Raw genomic sequence first — 20,897 nt, forward strand, 5'->3', positions numbered from 1 at the left:
TTTTCACCCAGGGCAAGTTCTAACATCAGTGCTTTAGTATCTAAAAGCTAAGAGAGATGTTCCCTTCCCTGTTTGATTACTTATGGGTTCCCACACAAGATTTCTGTTTATTTCTGCAACCACCACCTTGCCTCCTCACCAGTCATCTTCTCACAGTCACTGGCTGGCCAACTTCACAGGTGTTAAAGCTGCCAAATGCAGGCAACTTCCCCTTCCCTGATGCTTGCTGCAGTGCCCTGTCCAGAATGCTAGACCTCCGTCACCTGTGGTGGGATGCAGAATGGTGGTTTGCAAGGGAGCAGACCGAATATCAGTGTTGCTTTTAAGCCATGTGTACAGACATTATCTTAAGGCGTGAATTACACAGCATGGAAATGCAACGATCACCCTGATCAGAGGCAAGAGCTAATATTATAACGGACCTTAAAACACAGTTCAGGAAACTGAAGAAAAACCTTGGCTGAGACATACATTTGCCAATAGAAATCAACTCATCAAAAGCAATCAACCCAACAGAGCTTCTTATTTGAATGTCACCATTCCTCTTATCAAAAAATGTGCAAGTTCTATGAATTCTGCAGGTTCTGCAACAAATTTAGTTTTGAGAAAGTCACTTAGTAGTCCTGGAGTATTCTTTCCAAAGCAAAAGACGTGAAGGAGATGAGTTAAAAGGCTATCTTTTCTTCTTCATTTACGTGAAGGAGATGAGTTAAAAGGCTATCTTTTCTTCTTCATTTTAGGAGAACTCAAAATTTCCAATGGATTTAAACACTGAAAACAGAGAAGTGGTCATTTTGTCTTTCTGACTAACAGGCTAAACACATGATTTCTGCACTAGAGCTTGGATTAAGTAGCACAGAATATCCCCATGGAAAGCATGGGAAGTGCTAAGTAAGAAAGATAAGGTTTCCACACACTATTTATTACACAGAGCAGGGAAGAGAGCGAAATGGAAATGTTCTGGAGAGCTGTCAAGAATTAGACACATCTCACTTAGGATTTACAGCTCTTAATGCTTTCCTGGAGTCAGGTGGAGGAGACGGTCCTTCTCAAAGGAGGCAGAAGACAAAAGACTGCTGTGGCAATCACTCGGATACAGGAGAGCTAAGTCTAACCTCCCCCATTCCCAGACAGACATGAAAATCACACCTCCCTCCTTCCAGAGTGCACCCACACCTGTAAGCTACAGGACGCTTTGAGATGCAAGTCTGAGAACATCCATGTCAGAAGGGATCCATTTCACATGGAATAATTTAATATTTATTACTGAGAAAGAAAGTGTGTGACAGGCACTCTGTAACCTGGCAGCAAACGCACTTACCTGGCATAGGGGAGACTTGACCTGCAATCCAACTCAACATTCACTTGCCTGGGGAGCGAAGCCCCTGTTCCCTCACCACTGGGCAGAGCAATAGCTTTCTTTTCCTCTTTCTGTAGTTCAATGGGAAGAATAATCAGAGCTTCAAGTGGAACAGCACCAGTCAGAAAGGAAGGAATGACACATTCAGGTGTTTTGAAACCCCCTACAACATGGCAGTACTCAGAAATGGAAAATAGGATCTCAGTGCCCTCCAGGCGTGTATAGGATTTGAGCCTTGACTGCTCCCTTTCCCCTCACCCCTGTAGTACAAGAGCTCTGACTAGAAAGCTGCTACAAAAAATAAAACCATCAACAACCTGACAGAGGTGATCTGAGGTCACCGTCACTGCACCAGGGCTTCCAGGCACAGAAAGCAAAAAACCAGCAAGTTCTAATGGACAAGATACAAAAGTCCCTGCTCACCAACAGATTTTGAATCAGTACATTTAAACTGCATAGGCTTTCCATAGTTGCAATGTTTTAAAACAGAACACAAACTCCCTTCTTAAATCCAAAATTTGGTACTCCAACAACAAGAGTAACAATGAGGACCTGTATATAATTTTCTATATCGTCCTGTAGTTTTAATGTTCTATAACATTCTGTAACTAACTCACTCCCACAGAAATGGCACTTTCATATTACATTAATTGTGCAATGTTTTTAAGACATAGGTCAGCTTTTTTCCTTCTTCCCATCTCTATGTGAATTAATGTGACTATGCTGTGCCGTCAGCCTTTTCTGCAATTACCTTTTTCACAATATAAAGACAAAATTACGTCCTTTCCTAAGCTAATATAGCACTTTGAGTACTACAGCTTCACAGATCTGTTTATTCTACTGAAAAGCTGTTAATCCTATCAGTAACATTATACTCTTACATACATTTCAAGTAAAAAGTACGTATAAAAACTACTGGACTTCTATGTTTGAATATTTGGGGTCGTAGGATGCAGGAGTTAACATCCTTTGTGTTATTTTATAGCTCACTTTCCAGCAGGGAGAAAAACTACTCTATAGCAAAATGTACCATACTCTCCTCTTCTAATACCTTGCTCACTGCAGTGAAGGCTATTTTTAACACTGTGCACAGACACTTGGAAAATAAATACATCAATTAGCTGACACATTTCTGCAGCCTTCATCATGCTCGTCTACACAGGCTACGCATTGCCCTGCCCACAACCTCTCCTCTCTACCCACCGAATCACAGAGCCGCCCTCGCACATGCATGGTATTTTCAGCAAGGCACTGCAAACTACTGCAGTGCAGTCTGAGCCACGAGGAGACCGAGATCTAATCAATGGGCTGCAGCTGACTAAGCTAAAAAAAAAAATGCTTGCTGAGCATAGCAGCTCAGTGTCAGATCCTGCAAGCAGAGAGAGGCTCCTGGAAAAACATAGCAAAGCCTCTCCTCTCCTCTGTTCTCTAATAAATAAGACCAAGTTGCTAAAACCTCCATCACTTTCAATTAATATCCGTGGAACCACGGAGAATGTGTTGCTGAAGGCAGGGTGTCACAGAGAGGGGAAAAGCATAACGCTGTCTGTATGGCACGTTAGCGACAAGCCCAGCAGACTTGAACAAAGACCAGTAATGATGAAGGAGTTATTGTCAAAAAAATGACCTACATTAGCACTGAAGACCTTCACGACTCCACACACCTCCAGCATACAAGCACAGGCTGCTCATCATATTATCTGTCATGTCTCTGTTCCCCTCCAAGTTCAGATTTTCTACTCAGCCCTGGTTCTCTGTATTGAACACACTCTGCTGTAAAAATGAAGGTGAGATGACGATTTTTCTTGTACGCTTGCTGCAGAAGATACTTCTAAAAATTTTAAAAGACAACCTTTCAACCCATTCTCTAGCTTTTTAGCTCTGTTGTCTAAAATATGTCTCAGCAATGAGTGCTTACAGTTCATTGCTTCATTGCAAAGGTCGGTTGTGCAACTGGGACATTACAGGGAATAAGAAGACTCTTCTCATCTCTGCCTCAGTCATGGCAGAAGGCTGTATTTAGAAGAAGAAATGGTTAGTTTCATAGAAAAGGTCCATGTATTCTGTAATGTCAAATTTGTTATGGACGGTCTTGGGATTCACCCCAAAATGAACATTTTCATGGGAGGGGGGCAAAAAAAAAAAAAAATCACAAAGGAAAAACTAGATCTGTTTCTCAGAAAAGAATCCTCTGCATCTGGAAGCAGTTATTAACTGGAGCTGAAGTAATAGTTACCCTCCATAACCCATGTCTTCTTAAACAGATCTCCAAGCCTTCCATGACTGAAAAACTGAGAAATGAACAGGTTAAACAAATGCCAGCTTCAAACTGTACCACCCCACCTGGATGGGAACCCTCATGCTGGTAAGAAAGCAGATTTCATATCAGCATAATCTTATCAAAAACTACACTCCCCTGCCACCAAAGTTATGTAATAGCACAAATCCTGGGAAGATCCTGTGGGGAAAAGGGTACTGGAGGGGGCTGCATAAGATTGAAAAAGAAAGGATAGCGGCCTTGGATGAAGCAATGGTGTTGCTTTAAGTATTAAAGGAAGAAAAAAGTACTTCCTACGTCTCAGTAGCCTGGACAAAGTTCTGACTGACCCTAGATGACACTGCTCCCAAGCCACCTCCCCTCAGAGTCTCCACATTTCCAAATTTTCTTTTCCATACAGGTAAAAATGGGGTGCAAAGGTTCTGGAGGAACACCATCAGGATGGAAGGCAACATCAGTTCTTTCACGTATCTCTATTTTTTAAATGTTTCTAAACAGATTTTATATTTACTCATTTTCCTGCTGCTGAGCTAGCTTTCTCACAGTCGCTCACAAAGTGAAGCCCCTATAAATGCCTCAGAGTAAAGGGGCTAAGAAGTAAAGCGCTCTAGAGCAAATTCACAGGTGGCAGAGATGGCCCAATACCTGCAACTGCTACTACCATCGTCCTGTGACCTATACAAAGATATGCTCTTTGCAAGAACAAGGCCAGCAGATACTCAGACTACCTCAGATTAGTCCCAGGGTCTGAAGTTTTCTCAGGTTCAATATGAAAACTCTGAAAAGCCACCCCCATCTCATCAAGTGTCACCACAGTGACCTTCGTTTTGTCCTGTATTCCTTTCCTGATGAGTTTTGCTATTTAAAGTATCATAGCTTCACGAAGACATAGATATTCCACAACATCAAGGTTTCACTTATCAGCTCTACTTGTCAGCTCAGAGACCACTAACCAATATGGGAATTGGAACTGTTTCCCTCCTAAACACACCACGAGCATCACCTTTCACACTTACCTACTCTGAATTTCATCTGCCATTTTATAACCTCCTCCCTGTATTTTATAACAACCTTTGGCATTTTTTCCAGTGCAGTCCTTTTCTTTATCACAGCACACACCGTGTCATCGCTGCTATTTAGACCAGTTCCTGCCCTGCACGCATACTCATCCAGTGCATACTATGTGTGGCAGCAAGTGATGCCTCAAGAACAAATGCATCCCTTTACTGGGATTTATTTAGGTTTATCACCTATTTCACTGACTATCTTGCTCCTATGTAACCAGAGAGAACAGAGGCTCTCTTACTCCCTTCTCAAGGCTTTATAGTATTTTACAGACTGTTATAACATTTATTTTATTCTTCTTCTTCCAGGTTCTAATTACAATCTTTCTGATTCCTCTCCAAGTGAGCTTGTCATTACTCTCTTCTGAATACTGTTTAGATCTGCAATACCCTCTTTAAAACTGGATGGGTGGTATCATATGCATTATTAACTCTGTTGTCTCATCTGGTTTTGTAAAAAGGCACTAAAGTTTTGTAGCATTCTTTACTCTGTTCCATATGGACCATAACAATTGCTTCACTGGCTCTATACATCTCATCTGCTATCCTGCCTCCAGCTCTAAAGAAGTTGCTTCTGGATATCTACAGATAGGGTACATGTAGTTGGGCAGATACAGTCCCCCTTGCATTCTCTCTCATTTTGGCACGTACAGTGCTAATTTGTAAGAAGTACCATGTAGTTTCACAGCCCACACAACAGAATGAATGCTTGAAATTCTCCTAAATGATGAAATCATTAGGGATATGGCTAGTTGGGATGCAACTAGGAAAAGCCTGTGCCGTTTTTCTAGTGGAAAGTAAGATCATAAACAGTGTTCTCTGAAGCACTCGTGCATATAGATGAGGATAACCTGGTCCATCCACCTAGTGCCTCTGCAGTGGCCTCATGTGTAAGACAAATGCTTAAATGCAGGTCCAGAGTTGTCAAATGCAGGAGTTCTGGTGAGGTGGGGAAGGAGGTGAGCAGACTGCACAGCATCCAGAAGGGTGAACAAGAGACCAAGAGTCTTCACAGAGCCTCTGAAAGTGAGGATCCCAAACCCTTGCAATGCAAGGAAAAAGTGACAGCATGCAGCTACGTTCAAAGGAAAAACGCGTGGGGACTCCCAAGAAGATGGGTGCTGGCAGCAGCAGGAGGCTCCTGCACCACACGTAGGTCTGCTATTGCAGAAGAGAGTTACCTGGGAGCAGGTGAGGAGTGACAAGGCCTGTCAAGGAGACCTCACAGCCATCTGAGCCTGATGAAAATGTTCACACCAGGAAGCAAATATGTGTGGTGGTCACTGAAGACCCCTTCCTGCAGGAAAAGTGTGCCCCATCTGACTTGATGTCTCAGGTACTTTGTGGCATGTTGAGAGCCTGGATTTGGCATGATAAGGACAGAGTGCCACGGTTTGTGTGTCCTTCTGACTATTAACCCATGCTGCTCACTCATGGGAGCACCAGAAATACTATCAGGGTGACCTAGAGTATACAGACACCGACTACTGATCGGTCTGCATAAAGCAGAGTGATGAGATGGAGCAGGTGATGAGATGGTCACTGCTGATAGATAACTGATGAGCAATAACTAGCACAAGTAACATAATGGTGATTGCTACTGACTGATCAAGAAGAGAAAGTAGATGAAGCCTCATTTAGACAACTGAAGGGAGCCTTACGCTTGCAAACACTGGTGCATGTAGGGGGCTTGGCTAACCCTGCTCTCTGCCTGGAGAGGCAATACATCTGGGTGAAGCAATCCAGCAGTTTTCTGGTGAGCACTGAACAGAACCAGAAAATAAAGAAATTAAAGCGCAGAGTCACAAAAAAAAAAAAAAAAAAAAAAAAAAAAGATAAGAATGAACAGGAGCACTGTTTCTTTTCTCCAGTATTAGTTCATTCAACCAAATTTGGAAGTCTAAGGTTCACAAATTCCTCGGCTACATGAATTCCTACATTTTCACCTGATGGCAAAGTACCACAAACAAGCAGGCATCTTGTGATCTCTCCCATTGAAACTTCACAGCTTTGAACAAAATTAAGATTCATTTCCTAGGAAAGGGACCTCAGGAGTTTCACAGTCCCAGAAATCCTGCTGCCTGTGACCAAGTTATTTTTCAGTAAATATGTAAGAAATATTTTTTTGGTGCTGCATACTAAGGGTAATGGACCAGGAATACTTCGTGCGCTATCACTGTCAGCGCTCCCTTGAGAAATTGGAAATCTCAGGTCAGACATGCCTTACTGGTTAAGAGCTGTGATCTGTTTTCAGTATTTGTCACCTTTCAAACAGGAGAGCATGGGTACTGGGGGCTTGGAGAAATGGTAAAGAAATCAGCATCTTCTCTGGAAAATTTGTCAAGCTGCCTCTCTTTCCCTTCATTTTTCTGTCCTCACTTACAAGCATTTGAAACAAAAACCTCTGGAAAAAAATAGCTTTTTGCACTGGCAGTCTGCCATGATTATCATAATAGCCAGCGTCCCTCCTGCTAACCAGGCTGTTGACTCTCATACAGATGCTGGAAATGCTGATGGCAGCCAAAGTAACAGACTCCAGACCAGCTGTAAGAAGCTCTCAGCACACATTGGACATCAAATGGCTACACGGCTGATACACATCTGCTCTACCTGTCCAAAGGAGTAAACATCAAACAATGATTTCTACAACTCTCAGAGAAATATTGAGTAATGCGACTCCTGAAAACAACTAATTTTTTCTACTTGCTGACGCAGGAAAAAAATGTTGCTGATGCTTCCTCACATACTTTCTGGTTCCAACCATCTTTTGTCTCTATCCTGCCATGTGAGTTCCTGCAGACTACTGTACAGTATATCCTGCAAGAACTGGCAAGAGACAAGTGATCGGGGTGTGAGACTGTTACCACGAAAGCAAATATGTGCAATAGCTTTCCTCCAAAAAGTGGCATTTGTGCTAGCATTAGCATCCCATGTAAGGTATATCAGAGGGTCAGGGTTTCAACTAATCTCTCAAAAAATCAAAAGGAAACATTTTCAGCAACGGCCTATGCTATCTGCAAGCTAAGGGGCTCCTTGTCTCTTGATATCAAAAAAACAAAAAAATATCCATACTGTTTGACATCAGTGAATTGACATAAAATAATAAATGAAAAAAAATTGTGTCAATAAACGCTCTAGTGGATTTTGTTCAGTGGAATTGCTGGGCTTTCCCTTTTTTAAAATCAAGGGTGTTTTCAATACAGAAAACTGGCCAAAAATAAGAATGTCAAAGATTTTTAAAACAAACAAACAAACAAAAAACACATCACAACATCCTAACATCCAAGTCCACCATCTGTATTACTGGCAAGTAATTCACAGTGTTTCAGAATAGCTAACAAGCAAGACTGAGGTTATGAATTTCGGTGGATGTAAAAATGGCAAGTATTTTTATGGTATTTTCCATAATGTAAGGTAATACATGAAACTCTAGGAAAGTGCACAGAACCTACCTGAGCAGAAAATGTCTATTAAAAAATTAATATGACTGAAAGTTAAATTCAAAAAAAATGCATCCAGAAAAAGAGAGTGACCTCCTTCTCCTACATATATTTTATATTGTGCCTCAGAACCAAATGATGAAAAGATGCATACGGGATGATTGTATTACGTATCTGGGAATTTTACTCCTCACATATAAAAGAACTGAAAGAGAATGATGAAAGAAGAATCTACGTTATTGGCTTGAAATAATCTCCCTGGTGAAATGAAAGATTGAGCTCTTAATTAAAAAAAAAAAAAAAGAGAGAGAAACAAAAGAAAAGTTTTAAAATATATGAAAATCTCTCGTCTCTTTATTCAGCATTTGGGATTTCTTCCAGGCACAGCTTCAGAGTGGCTCTGCAACAATGTGTTCTAGAGCAGAGTTTTCTACTTTTTCTGCCAGCGTGAAGCTGCTGCAAGGGTAAGTGCTTCACCTCCTCGATATCATTGCTCAGGGCTGATGGTTAACATCACTTTGGGCATCTGCAGCCTAACCCTCCCCACCTACTACAGACCAGTTACTCTAGAGAGCACTTTGAGTCTAAATCAGATTAAGGAGCACACAGAAGCACAACTAGGGAGAGTGCAGTGTGGGGGCAGGGAAGAGAAAATCAAATTCCATTTCCTTTCATACTCCCATTCACCCCATCTCCTTCCCAATCCCCTGTGCATTATCTGGGTAGCAATCTCACCGTGCTTCTCTAGGCAAATCTGAGTCCAGTTAGAACTCAATAGTGGTGCTGGGCAGCAGGGACACAAAGGAATCAAACAGCCTGGTGACTAAGGTATAATGATAAAAGGAACTGAAGTAAATGTTTATTTTTATTGTTTTATTTTTGCTTAAAAACAAGCACACATCACCTGAAGTATGGCATAGGAGAGCAGGTCTATGGGACTTTACCATATATGACCCTCCCACACCTTGAACAAACTTATAAAAATATGAAAAAAATAAAAGAAAAATCCCCACCTATGTTCATCTGCTCAAGACACAGAACTTGCTCACTGATCTTTTCTTTCTTCCCACTCCCTAAATGTATCCTGCATTAATGAGTCTTTGAATTTAGCTCTCACATTGTCAACAGTTTTCAGAACAACTAATATCTCACAGATGGAGAAGTTGTGGGGACCAAAAGGTATAAGCCTAGGATGATAAACAGAGAGATTGTCTGATCCCTCCAAGCTTGTGCTGTATTCCAGAATAAGTCTAGGAATGCTCTGACTGCAACTTGTTGGAATACCTGGAGTGTCTGAAGCTTACGGCACCCTTACGAAGTGACACCAGATAATATGGTGCTGGTAAAAGGACTGAAGATAAAACACAGGCCAGGTAGTACAAGTTGTGCTCCCTGTTCTTACCTCCTCTTCAAGCAGGCACACAAACACTGCCCCTAAGAAATCCAGTTGGTGGGCAATAGACACAAAACCAGAACCAGACGAGGGTGCTAACAGCATTACGGTTCACAGGAAGCTCAGCCTCAGAGGTTGTGCTAGCCTCTAAACTCTTGTTGGTTTTAAGAGGCTTTACGAAGCCACCAACCTTGTTCCCCAGATCATGCTCTCAGAGACCTGAAGTACACGAGCCCTCAGATACTACAAAAGTTACGTGGCCAGCATTGGGTTCATTCTCTTTGCTTGGCCAGCATGCACCCAGTACGTATTCTAAGTCCATGGAAAATACAATTAACCTGAAGGAAAAAACAATAACAATAAATAAAAGCCACACATCTTGTGAGACAATAGCAAGCATCCCTTTGATCACCAGCTCAAAGTCAAGTGCTGCTTCTTGCCTTACAGAAAACGCAGTCCAATATAATGTCCAAGCATAACAACCACAAAAACAACAGAATAACAAAACCTCTTCCTTGCCTAAGCAATAGCAGAACTGGCAACAAAGAAATTACTTAAAATTTACTTACTGGCCTGACTTCACCAGTGGTGTTGGTATACTGACGGGCCAGACCGAAGTCTAACATGTAGCATTTCCTGTACGTTGAAGGTAAACGGCCCATGGCAAAATTGGACTAGACAAAAAGTAAAAAAAAAAAAAAAAAAAAAGAATAAAAAAATAAGTGTGATAACAGCAACTTGGCTAAGAGCCACCATTTATTGACAAAACGTTGTCATATAGCCTCACACACTGCTGGTGAAAACATGAGAGGAATTTTCAGAAACACCTCATGGTGCATCTTAAACACCATGACCTGCAGAATCACTGCCATACCAGCAAGTTCACTTCGCAGTTAAAATTTATCTGAAATTTAAATTTATCTGAACATTTGGGCATCTAAAAAAACAATGCTTTTGGTTCTTAGTAAATAAATTGACAACAAGGAAGTTGAGCAGCTCTCATTTAACTCCCATTTTGAAGTTGTGGCCTTTACCATACTGGATGGCTGCTAAAAGGATTTGTGGCCAGCCTCACTAGTGACAAGTTAGCTAACTTTTCAGATGAATCTGGTCAACCAAAACCAGCTGATTTTAAAAACAGTGAATTGAACAAGAAAGACTGTCATGGCAATAGTGTAGCAAGAGGTGTTCAGGTCAAGCAGTTAAGAGTTATGAGAAAGAGACTATGGCTCCTGCAGTGAGACTTGGAATTATTGTGCCTCACCTAGGCATCTAGATGACCAACACTGCAACTGTGTTTTCCAACACTGGAAACTGTGCTCCAATTGGCAGTTGCTCAGAAGAGATTTAAAGGATTATTTAGTTAATGAAATGGCATTTATTCAAGTGATAGGTCATAGTACAAGACATCCTTTCTAAATTCCTTTTATATAGTAGTAATTGGTTGGACTTCAGATGATTGCTCAGAGTCAGATTGTTTCCTCATGATCCTCACTGGGAGAAGTATGACTGACAGCTACTAATCCAGCATGGATTGGTCTCTGCCAATAAAAACTGGTTTGCTATGCACTTAAAGGAATAACACTGATATAACACTGCCATTTTATGTTTATAGAAAATAGCCTGTGTGTCAGACAGAGGGAGAGTGCAAGGAAGCCTAAATGCCCTAATTGAAATATGTCCATGTTCAACCCACCAGGCTGTCTTTATTGACTCAAGTATAACAGACATACCACCAAAAGGCAAATTTCCAAAACAACGTACAGGCTTGATGTCACGATGCAGGAATCCCACGGAGTGAATGGCTTCTATTGACTCCAGAATCTGTTTGCCTAATCGCAGTGTTGTGCTCAGCGTGAAAGTCCCTCGAGGCTGACTTCTTCTGAGATCTGCAAGATTTCGGCCCTGAAACAATCAATACAATATTTAAACTACCATAATAAAGCAGAGAGTTGCACAGCTGCAAGATCTAACATGTATCCTCCCAAAAGCAGAAATGCTAATTGGACTTGTTTACCTATGTCTCCTTTATTTCTTCTACATGGTCTTCCAATGCTTCATTTTAACTTTTAACTGATGAATTTGCTGATAAGAGGATATTAAACTGGTATCCTGGGAAGTCAGATGATCTATTATTTGGGAAATAGGCAAGGCAGGGGCAGCAGTGCCTCTGATTGTATAAGCCTAGCGCCTCCTTACTGTCAACCCAGTCTACACAGAAGCTGAATTAAGAACAACCTTTGACCTTTCGCTGAGACAAGTAAAGATTAGAGCAGGACAAATATGATAAACAGGTCATGAAGCTATTTGTTACAGCTCATAGAAGCAGTTTCATCACAAATTCCCCAGCACACAACTGTCTGGCTCAAGTTCAAGTCACCATTGTCGTGGCAATGCTGCAGTGGGGAAAGCTGTCTATCAGGAAAGGACGATTTTTTCCACTGACTTTAAAAATACTTTTTCAAAAAAATTTACTTCCAATTAATTTCCAATTTACTTCCAATTAATTAAATTTCTGGAAAAAAAATCTAGCAGTACAGCATGAAAATAAAAACAATTTAACGACAAAAAAAAGGGACAGACTTAACACTAGAATCACGTGTTCTTTGATCCCTGTCATCTCAGTTTTGCTTATACCTCTTTTGATTTATAAAGAGAAATAAGGTTTTTAAATTAGTATCTTCTATGACAGACTACCTCTCTAATCCACAGAACTAATGCAGGTTATCAACTGATCAAAACCATTGGGAATAAAAGTACACTGTTTCAGATTGTGTGCATCAAGAATAAGTTATGCAGACACATTGATTATCCCAATAATATAAAACCAGTTGATTCTGCTTCTGCAGAGACATATATGCCCACAATAAAAGTCCAGGCATATTCAAACAAAGTCCGCTGCAGAACATACATAAAAGATACCAAACATTTGATGAGAAAGCACAGGCTGTTCTCCAAACCAGTAAAATGCCACCTATTCATTCACCCATCTCCAATTGCCAAGTAAATAACTTGGACAGACGTTTAGGAGCCAACTGCAACTGGCTCTTTAGCTAAGACTAACTTTTCAAATTGGTTTCACCCCTGTCTTCCTCCAGGGATCTGGTGCCTTGAAAGCTACACTTGACAGACCAGCTAATACAGATTCAGCTAAGCAACTGCAACTGGTCCAAGTTTGTTCCTTAGTCTTATCTTTTTTTCTTTTTTTAACATTTCTGTGACATTTTACTAGAAGCAGTACAGATTTGTCATCATTATCCCGAAAGATCCTAGTTTCTAAATTGATGGCAGATTTCTTTCCCCTGTAAAGTGGTTCTTTGGACACTGATTTTTTTTTCAGTAAGATTTTTTTCAGAGCTGTACATTGAAATGTTCCACAAGTTTCCCCAGCTGGTTTGGAAAACAGTCTCAGATACCTGCTCTCTAGTCATGTGAAAGCTGTGATCATCCAATATTGCCCTCAGGAAAAGACTGAAGATTATTTTCCAAATAAATACAACCAGGCAGGCTGAGAAACGGAGCAGATGCAATGAGTTGCATGGCTTAGACTGGAAGCTTCAGTCCATGTGAGCAAAGAGAAAGGGGTAATTGCAGTACACTACAGCCAGAAGGATGCATGATAAACCACATGGCGGCAGACCTTGAAGTTGAAGGGGAATTTTAGCCTGAAGAGTGATGGTGCAAAACGAGCTCTGCTTTAAGCAGCAAAGCCTTCATTAACAAATAATGAAATACATTTTAGCTTTGCTGACTCCACACGCTCAGCTACATAGTCCAGAACAGACTAGAAAATAAGAGATTCTGTGCAAAGAATTTTTCCCCCAAGGGATAGTCATCTTCAACAGGCTTGTTAAGGACAGGGTTGGGGTTAGAAGTCTTGTCATACAATGAGCTCCAGATTAGCCTTGTCAAGAATCATATTCACACTCACACTGCAGCCATGGTCAGGGTTGGTTAGAGAGCAAAAGGTTTTGTTCTGTCCATAACATCAGCAGTTGGGATGCCAACACTGCATAAAAGGCAAAGCCAAGCACTTCAAAAAAGTGAGAAGCATATTTTAAAGAAGCACTGGAGTCTGCTGATGTCTATTTTACCTCATTCAGCATTTAATTAAAAATAACCTTCCAGTTTATGCAGCAGCTTACTTCTTGTTGCTTACTAATTCATCCTTCTCACTTCAGCATGTACTGTCACCCAGATTATACAAAAAGAAACACAACATGGGCTGTAAACTCTTCAGGAGAAGGGTGGGCTTGTATGGTGTAATCATACAGTGGTTTGTATAGCAAAGCCCTGATCATACAAGCTACAAGGGAGTTAGGACAAGTTCCCTTTCAACTCCTCTGACAGGTGATGAGACAGGCTAGTTTCCAAAACAATTATGTCAGAAAAAAACTGTTTTAATTTCAAAGTATTCCCCTTGAGATGGGAATCTCCTTCCTCCCTTAACGGCCTTTCTTCCATGTTTTTTGATTCAGGTGTATCTTCCATTTGCTCCCCTCCAGCTCTTTCTCCTATGACTGTAATACTGAAAACAAAAGCTTCTTTCATGGAAAAAAATAATAATCTGCTTTCGTGACGTTACCACCACATTCGGGCTGTGAAGACCTAACTACGTGCGTTTACTTGGTAAAGTCTCATGCTCAACCCTGCAGCTCTTGGTGTTCTGTAGACAGACCCATACAACCCTTCATCTGGCTACCTCCAACAGGAGTAACTGGCTGTCTAGAAGTATGGTGACCATATGCCAGCTATCCAAATGTTTACCCTGGTTGACTTAGTATCAGCGGTGCACAAACAGGAGAAAAAAACCTTCCACAGCAGACACCGTGCTACTGCTGAGCTTGGTAGAGATGGAGCCAGAGATCATTCTCGTTCGCAGAGAAGACTGCTGCTGGTATGATACCAATGGCCTCGATCACACTTGAGCCCTGATGCAAGACACATTTTAAATGCTCTATCACAGCTCAGCAGGTGATAGTTCAAACAGCTGCCACTGCTGCAAGATGTTGTGGGTAGCTCCAGCAAGCATTCTAGATTGAGTGCTTTCCCTAGAAATATGTCAGAGACATTTTAAACAGAAAAGTGGAGCTATGAAATATCTTAGCACGTCTTGACAACTGGAGGTACCCCAAGGGATATCACAGCAACACCACCCCTTCTCACTGTCTCCCATTCCACCCACTTCCTATGTTCAGCATAGTCTCTGCACCGGTGCTTGGCCTTATTCCTTCACTGTAAAACCTTCCCTGTGATGCCACCTCTGTGGGATGGGGGAAAGACAGAAGAAGCACAGAACTCACCTGAAGTTGCATGACCACATAATTAAATTTTTCATTCCTTCCACAGCCAATAAATCTGCAAACATGATCCTTCCCTGCAAAGAAACAGAAACACACAGAACGGAACATAAGACAACGACCCTGTGATCACAACTTGTAGAAAAACGGTTTCTAAAAAGGGCTGGTAACCATAAGTGGCATCAGGCAGGGAGTTCTGCAGAACAGATTAATTTTGTTTTTACTTCCCAGCCCCACACTTCAAAACAGCAATTGACATTCAATAACAAAACTGATTCTGAAAACTGATTCTGGTTGCAGCATACCACAATACCAAACACTTGGCTCCTGATGAGGTTTCTAAGCAGGGAAGAGGCTGAATGTCATTGCATAGCTTTGCCCTGTACTTTTGTAGCGCTTGAGCAGTGGCAATTTTAATTAGTTTTTATACCAGAGCTTTTTTATTTTACTGCACTGCCTGTAATGCCCTTGGGACCTTGCTATTGCTCTCATAGGCCGGTGGCACCAAAAACCGCGTAGGACACCAAGACGTGACAGAATAGGGAACTGGAGGGCAGCAGGAAGCAAACAAGCATCTCTCAACCCAGAGAACCGGAGCTTTGACCAAAACAATGCACACAGAGTCCACCCATTTCAGTAGGAGCATCAGGGGCCTGCTCCTACAGGGCCCAGCAGCATCCCAGAGCAGAGCATCCACGCCTTCTCACCTACCACAAGGAGAGAACACTGCTGCTGGCAACCACTCTGCAGGAACAGAGGCCTTCTCCTTCTCCTTCTTATCCCTGGAGAACAGGCTTAAAACAGACCAGCCAATACCCCAACCCCAGCTCTACCTGTAGCCGGCTAGCTAAGCAGGAGGGTATGGTTAGGAAAAGATATTCAGATGAGGAAAGGTTTCTTATCAGGGCAGCCTCTGAGCTCTGCCTTGTTCTTTTTTCTCACATACTATGCCTAGGTGTGCCCACGAGTACCGGCTGCCACTGGTTTCCTGCCATCAATACATTCATTGCAAATTTAGTGTTGACTTTGACCTACTGATCCCTACAGGCTGAAGCCGCTTTTTCTAAGAGAAACTCTTTGAAACAGTGGATGCAGTGCATGCTCTGGCCCAGGTGTTATCAGGATCGAAGAGCCAACAAGCCTCAGCTGTCCCCATGATGTCCTGCCGCTGGTCCTCATACGGATGGAGACACTGCCTGCAGACGTGAAGGCAGCCTCCAAGCCAGATTCATGGCTGCAAAGTCAACACATCTGAGTAGCTCCTGAAAGAACCAGCAGGTTTCTTTGGGAGCTTGCAATACCCATGTCCTCTAGCTAACACAACCTATGCAGGTCTGTGGACAGGCCAGCACAGGCTCATGCTCACTCCAGAGCTGACTCTCAAACCCATACAGACTTACATGGAATAGTTTGATGCTCTTACAAACCCCAAGTCCCACTCTGTTTGTTTAGCCTTGCAGAGCACCAGGAGATGGATATTGAGGCAACAGACAAAACAATGACTGTTTTTACTGGCAATGAGAGCTGCTGTGTGCTAGAAAGGGTAAATGACTCAAGTTTTTACTTGCTTTTATTGTTTTAAGTGATTGTAAAGCACTCCTAGCAAGTATACCGTGTGCTTTTCCTTGCTCTAAAACTAGACAAGAATGTCAAAAAACAATCCTCTGACAGGGAGAATCTCAAACCATTTGTTTCAAAGGAATAGGGGTGCTACTGTTTGATACACTTGACTGTGATTTAAGATGCATCCCTGCTGACAGTATGGCTGCTTCAGATTTCAGCTGTTCCCAAGAACTTTTTTTTTTAATTTTTTTTAAATCAGTTCACTCCATAACGTTGTTTTCTGGATCACCAAATTTTACAGGAAGAAAAAATAATAGAATTTGTAACTGATTATCTGATAACACATTTCAGCTTTTTATATTTTTTGAAAAATAAATGATAACCTTATCTGCACTAAGGTTAATAAAACTGACAGGTCTTGATGACCTGTATCTCCAAACTGATTTTACTCTGAATCCTCTTTTCGAGCCTAAAATGGGCTCCTACCCGATCTGTTAGTTCTCAGAGAAGGAAAGGAAAAGGAAAAGGAAAAAGGAAAAAGGGAAAAGGGAAAAGGGAAAAGGGAAAAGGGAAAAGGGAAAAGGGAAAAGGGAAAAGGGAAAAGGGAAAGGGAAAGGAAAAGGAAAAGGAAAAGGAAAAGGAAAAGGAAAAGGAAAAGGAAAAGGAAAAGAGGCCATGCCAATTCAATTCCTACATGAAACAAAAGGAGCATAAGAGTGTAGAGAAACCAAGCCACATTTAGCAGTGGTGTATGTATAGCCAGCTGGTCACATAGATGGGATAAATCCTTGCAGCATCAGCCCCTTTGGGTATCTGAGGCTTTTACTCATTTTTCAACTAAAGGAGGCATCGGTATACAATTGTTTGCTCTCTTGGAGGGGTTCATGCCATGCTGAAGTAGCAGATGGAGGATGAGAGTCAGGCGTGACTTCGGGATTCCTGCAGATCAGTCCTGCAGCTGATCAAAATTATGTAGCACAAAAATAATCATGTTAATAACCTACTGTGCAGTCAAGATGATGGGACTGTCATACTTTCCTTTAAGGCAGAAGGAAACAGCCCTCTTTCCTCACACATGCCCTCCACAAGCATGAAGATCATTTGTTCCACTGAACAGCCATTCTGGTATTACAGAAGATCACAAGCTACACTTTGTGCATTTCGGTATTTATTACTAAAACAAAGCATATACCTTACCATAAGGTAAAGAAACAGAGTAAGAGATTATGAATAGTTTTATCCCTTTAACTAAAAAGCTAACGTAGGCTGGAGGAATAAGTCAGCTCAATGTTAACAAACACAAACCTGAAAAAAGTTTGAAAGAACACGTGTTTTGTTTTGTTTCACACATATTTATTTCTCTAGGCATTTAGAGAATGCAGTACTTTAATGTTCACCCACAGAAAAATATTTTTTTTCCTCCTACTACTTTTAAATTAAAATGAACATTAAAAGTCACCCGTAGACTACTGCGTAAGAAACAAAAATATTTCAGTTACTGAAATGGTCTTTATGATCCCTGTTCTGAAGGAACTCAAATTATACTCAATAACCATGTCCTAATGTATAAAACTAAAACCACAAACTGGAAAGCCCTTCTACCATAGGATATATATTCATCATCTTGTAGAGATACAATTAAAATAAAAAACAGTTTAATACTTTAAAAAGTCCATTACATGAAAAACCTTCATTACACATTACAATCTGAAAAAATTAAATGGCAATCTTTTTTTGAGTATATTTTCTACACAGATCAGCTCCAAAGTACTGGTAAGCAGTATTCCTTCTGATCTACACCTTCGAGTTTTTAAATATTCCTAATGTATTTTCAAGACAACAATGAAACCAATAAAATAAATAATAAGAAAGAAATATGTGACATTGCTGTTGCAACTTGAAGCATTTTTTTTTTTTTTGTAACAGACGTCATATTTCCTGTATTTTTACCTGCACAAGAACAAATAACCAATCTTTCCTTGTAACAGGGTTTCAAGATTTAATCTTTAAAATGTATGCTAAAATTATTTTGTGATGCATCTCCATAGACGAGCTGTCTCATTGCTAACAGTCCACCAAAAGCATCTATGAACCTTTCACTATATAAAATTCCATAAGTCTCACAGCAATTACTTTTACTCTCATAACTCTTACCCTTATGCATTCTAGCGTATCTTCTGCAGCACAAGACCAAAGCTAACAGAAATCCACCAAGATGCTTGTGGGTAATGGAAAACATGACATTCAAAGAAAACATCAAAGAACTGGGTTTGTTCAGCTGTAAGAAGGTAGCAGATGGGAGATATCAGAGGTATCTGGTCAGAGACACCTCACAAGAAGCTGCAAAGATGAAGCCTGTCTTTTCTGGTGTTCAACAAGCTGCGAGGCAGGAAATTCTCATCAGGTACAAGGAAATTTCTTTTTCACAGTTAAGGTGTTCAAACCCTGGAACATGGGCCCAGAGAGGCTGTGAGCTCTTTATCTTTAGAGATAATTGAAAAATTTATTGGAAAAAGCCTAGAGCAACTGGATTTACGTGCCCCTGCTTTGAGCAAGAGGTTGTACTAGATACCTCCAGAGGTTCCCCTGCCAGCCTAAATTATCCTCTGGTTCTGTGGCAAATACTCTTTTTTTTCTTTAAGATCTGTCTCTGGCATCAGCAGCAATGTCTGACCGGTCTAGTCACAAACTCAGTTTAACTTCAGAATCGTCAGTCAAGTTTCTTTTTTTATTCAGGCAATATGAGTATTAAAACAATGGTATATCACGGGCTAGAAATAACCAGCATGGCACAGCCAGTGAGCAGCTCAATTTCAAGATAAACTGCATAGGAAAAGTCCAAGTAGTTACTTGACATAATTTGCTGCTAGTACATGCACAGATGCAGACACCTAGCTATACAACTGCATTCACTGGACTACGGAAACCTCATGCAGCTATTTCTCATGTTCATGCTTTATAACTATAATATACATTTTATATATATTCTCTATTTTTATTCACTTGTCAGCATCGTTGTCAGGTTTATCAGTTTAGCACAGATTTTGTATTTTGGGGGTAGCTGATGTCACTTCTGTACCAATATTCTAAAGAAATGGAGGATCCATCTTGAAACAATATGAGAGTTATGTTCACCATCTTCTAACTTTCATTGGAAATACCATCTGAAGCCTAACAAAGTTGACTAGATCACAGTTTTCTTTCCCCCGCAGTTTGCAAGTCTCCTCTCTGGCCAGACAAACTAGCTGACTTCAGCGACTTGTCAACTTGACTGGAAACGAGGAGTTCTGAACATAAAAGAAAACAAATTCAATGCTGGAAGTCCAATTTAAATAACTACATTATCCGATAGTAATCAACTATGATTTCATTAACTGGGTTAGCCTTACTATTGCTTCTGTAATAAATTAATGAACTAATGAACACACGTAAAAACAAAAGGCTGGTCACCACCTTCTAATCCAAAAGCAAAACGTAAAATTGACTGACTTTGCACGGCATCATTTCATCTGCTTGTGTCCCAAGACCACTAAAAGCTTCAGGATGACCAACCACTAATATATTCCACACAGGGCAAGGCAGAAAAGTGAAAAGTGAAAGAGCAAGAATTTAGCGCAGCCTCAAAAAGTGTATTTTAAACCCCTTTCATCCATCCCATGTCCCTCCCCAGTCTTGTGAGGCCATGGTGACCAAATGCCCGTGCATTCAAACACCCACAGGAACCTTTCACATGGCAAAATACAGTGCCAGGCACAGAGGCTACAGCTACTTCAGGTGTCTGAATCTGCCCCCCTGTGTTAGCCCAACACCTGACAAGAGTAACTTACCCTGCTTTCCTATCTTCACAGACAGCTTGGTTACATCAGCCTAACAAAATGCTATAGAAACACAAAAAGTGGTAACGAAAGTAACAGAAACTGAATTGCTGGGAGTTAAGATACCACCTTAACAAGTCACAAATGCAAAAAGAAAAGACTAGGTCTGGCAACAAGAAAAAAACAAGCAAGATCCCTTTTCTTCCCTTCTTTTATTGGTAAATCCTTACCAGTCCAACCCCTAGCAGTAAATGGTGAACAAGCAACACAGAACTGCTTCACTATGCGCTGTAATAAAACCAGGCACTCAAAACTACAATGCCTGTGACCAGGCTGCATCTTGCACAACTACTCAATATGCAGAAGATCTCTGCACTGCAGAATAAAATTAATCAGAGTCCTACGCAATGAGATTGGTTACACTGAAAAGAAGGCATTTACAAAGAAAACATCACACTAAGCAGTGCTCAGGAATATCTGGCTGTCGAGTGAGGTCAAAGGCAAGTACGCAGGACCCCACAGCCTCATACCAGGAAAAAAATAACTGTGGTAGATTAACAGAAATTGCTCAGCACCAGAACGGTATGGCCCGTATGGGGTAATTAACCATCTAACGGTATGGGGTAATTAACCATCTAGCCACTCTGTTAGGCTGCTCCAAGAACAATTTTATCAAAGAAAAGT

At 41.0% G+C, this 20,897-nt stretch overlaps 1 protein-coding gene across 1 annotated transcript in view; it reads right to left on the bottom strand.

Annotated features, from left to right (window-relative positions):
• TTBK1 (tau tubulin kinase 1) overlaps positions 1 to 20,897 on the bottom strand; it is a gene marked incomplete at both ends in the record, with an annotated part of 82,463 nt that overhangs the window by 49,565 nt on the left and 12,001 nt on the right. The window contains 3 exons of the mRNA XM_084284164.1: positions 10,105 to 10,209; positions 11,300 to 11,440; positions 14,839 to 14,912. Coding sequence (XP_084140290.1) covers positions 10,105 to 10,209; positions 11,300 to 11,440; positions 14,839 to 14,912 — 320 coding nt within the window. The remainder of the gene's footprint in view (positions 1 to 10,104; positions 10,210 to 11,299; positions 11,441 to 14,838; positions 14,913 to 20,897) is intronic.

The sequence above is a fragment of the Netta rufina genome, assembly GCF_964035555.1.
Source record: "Netta rufina genome assembly, chromosome: 3".
Lineage (NCBI taxonomy): Eukaryota > Metazoa > Chordata > Aves > Anseriformes > Anatidae > Netta > Netta rufina.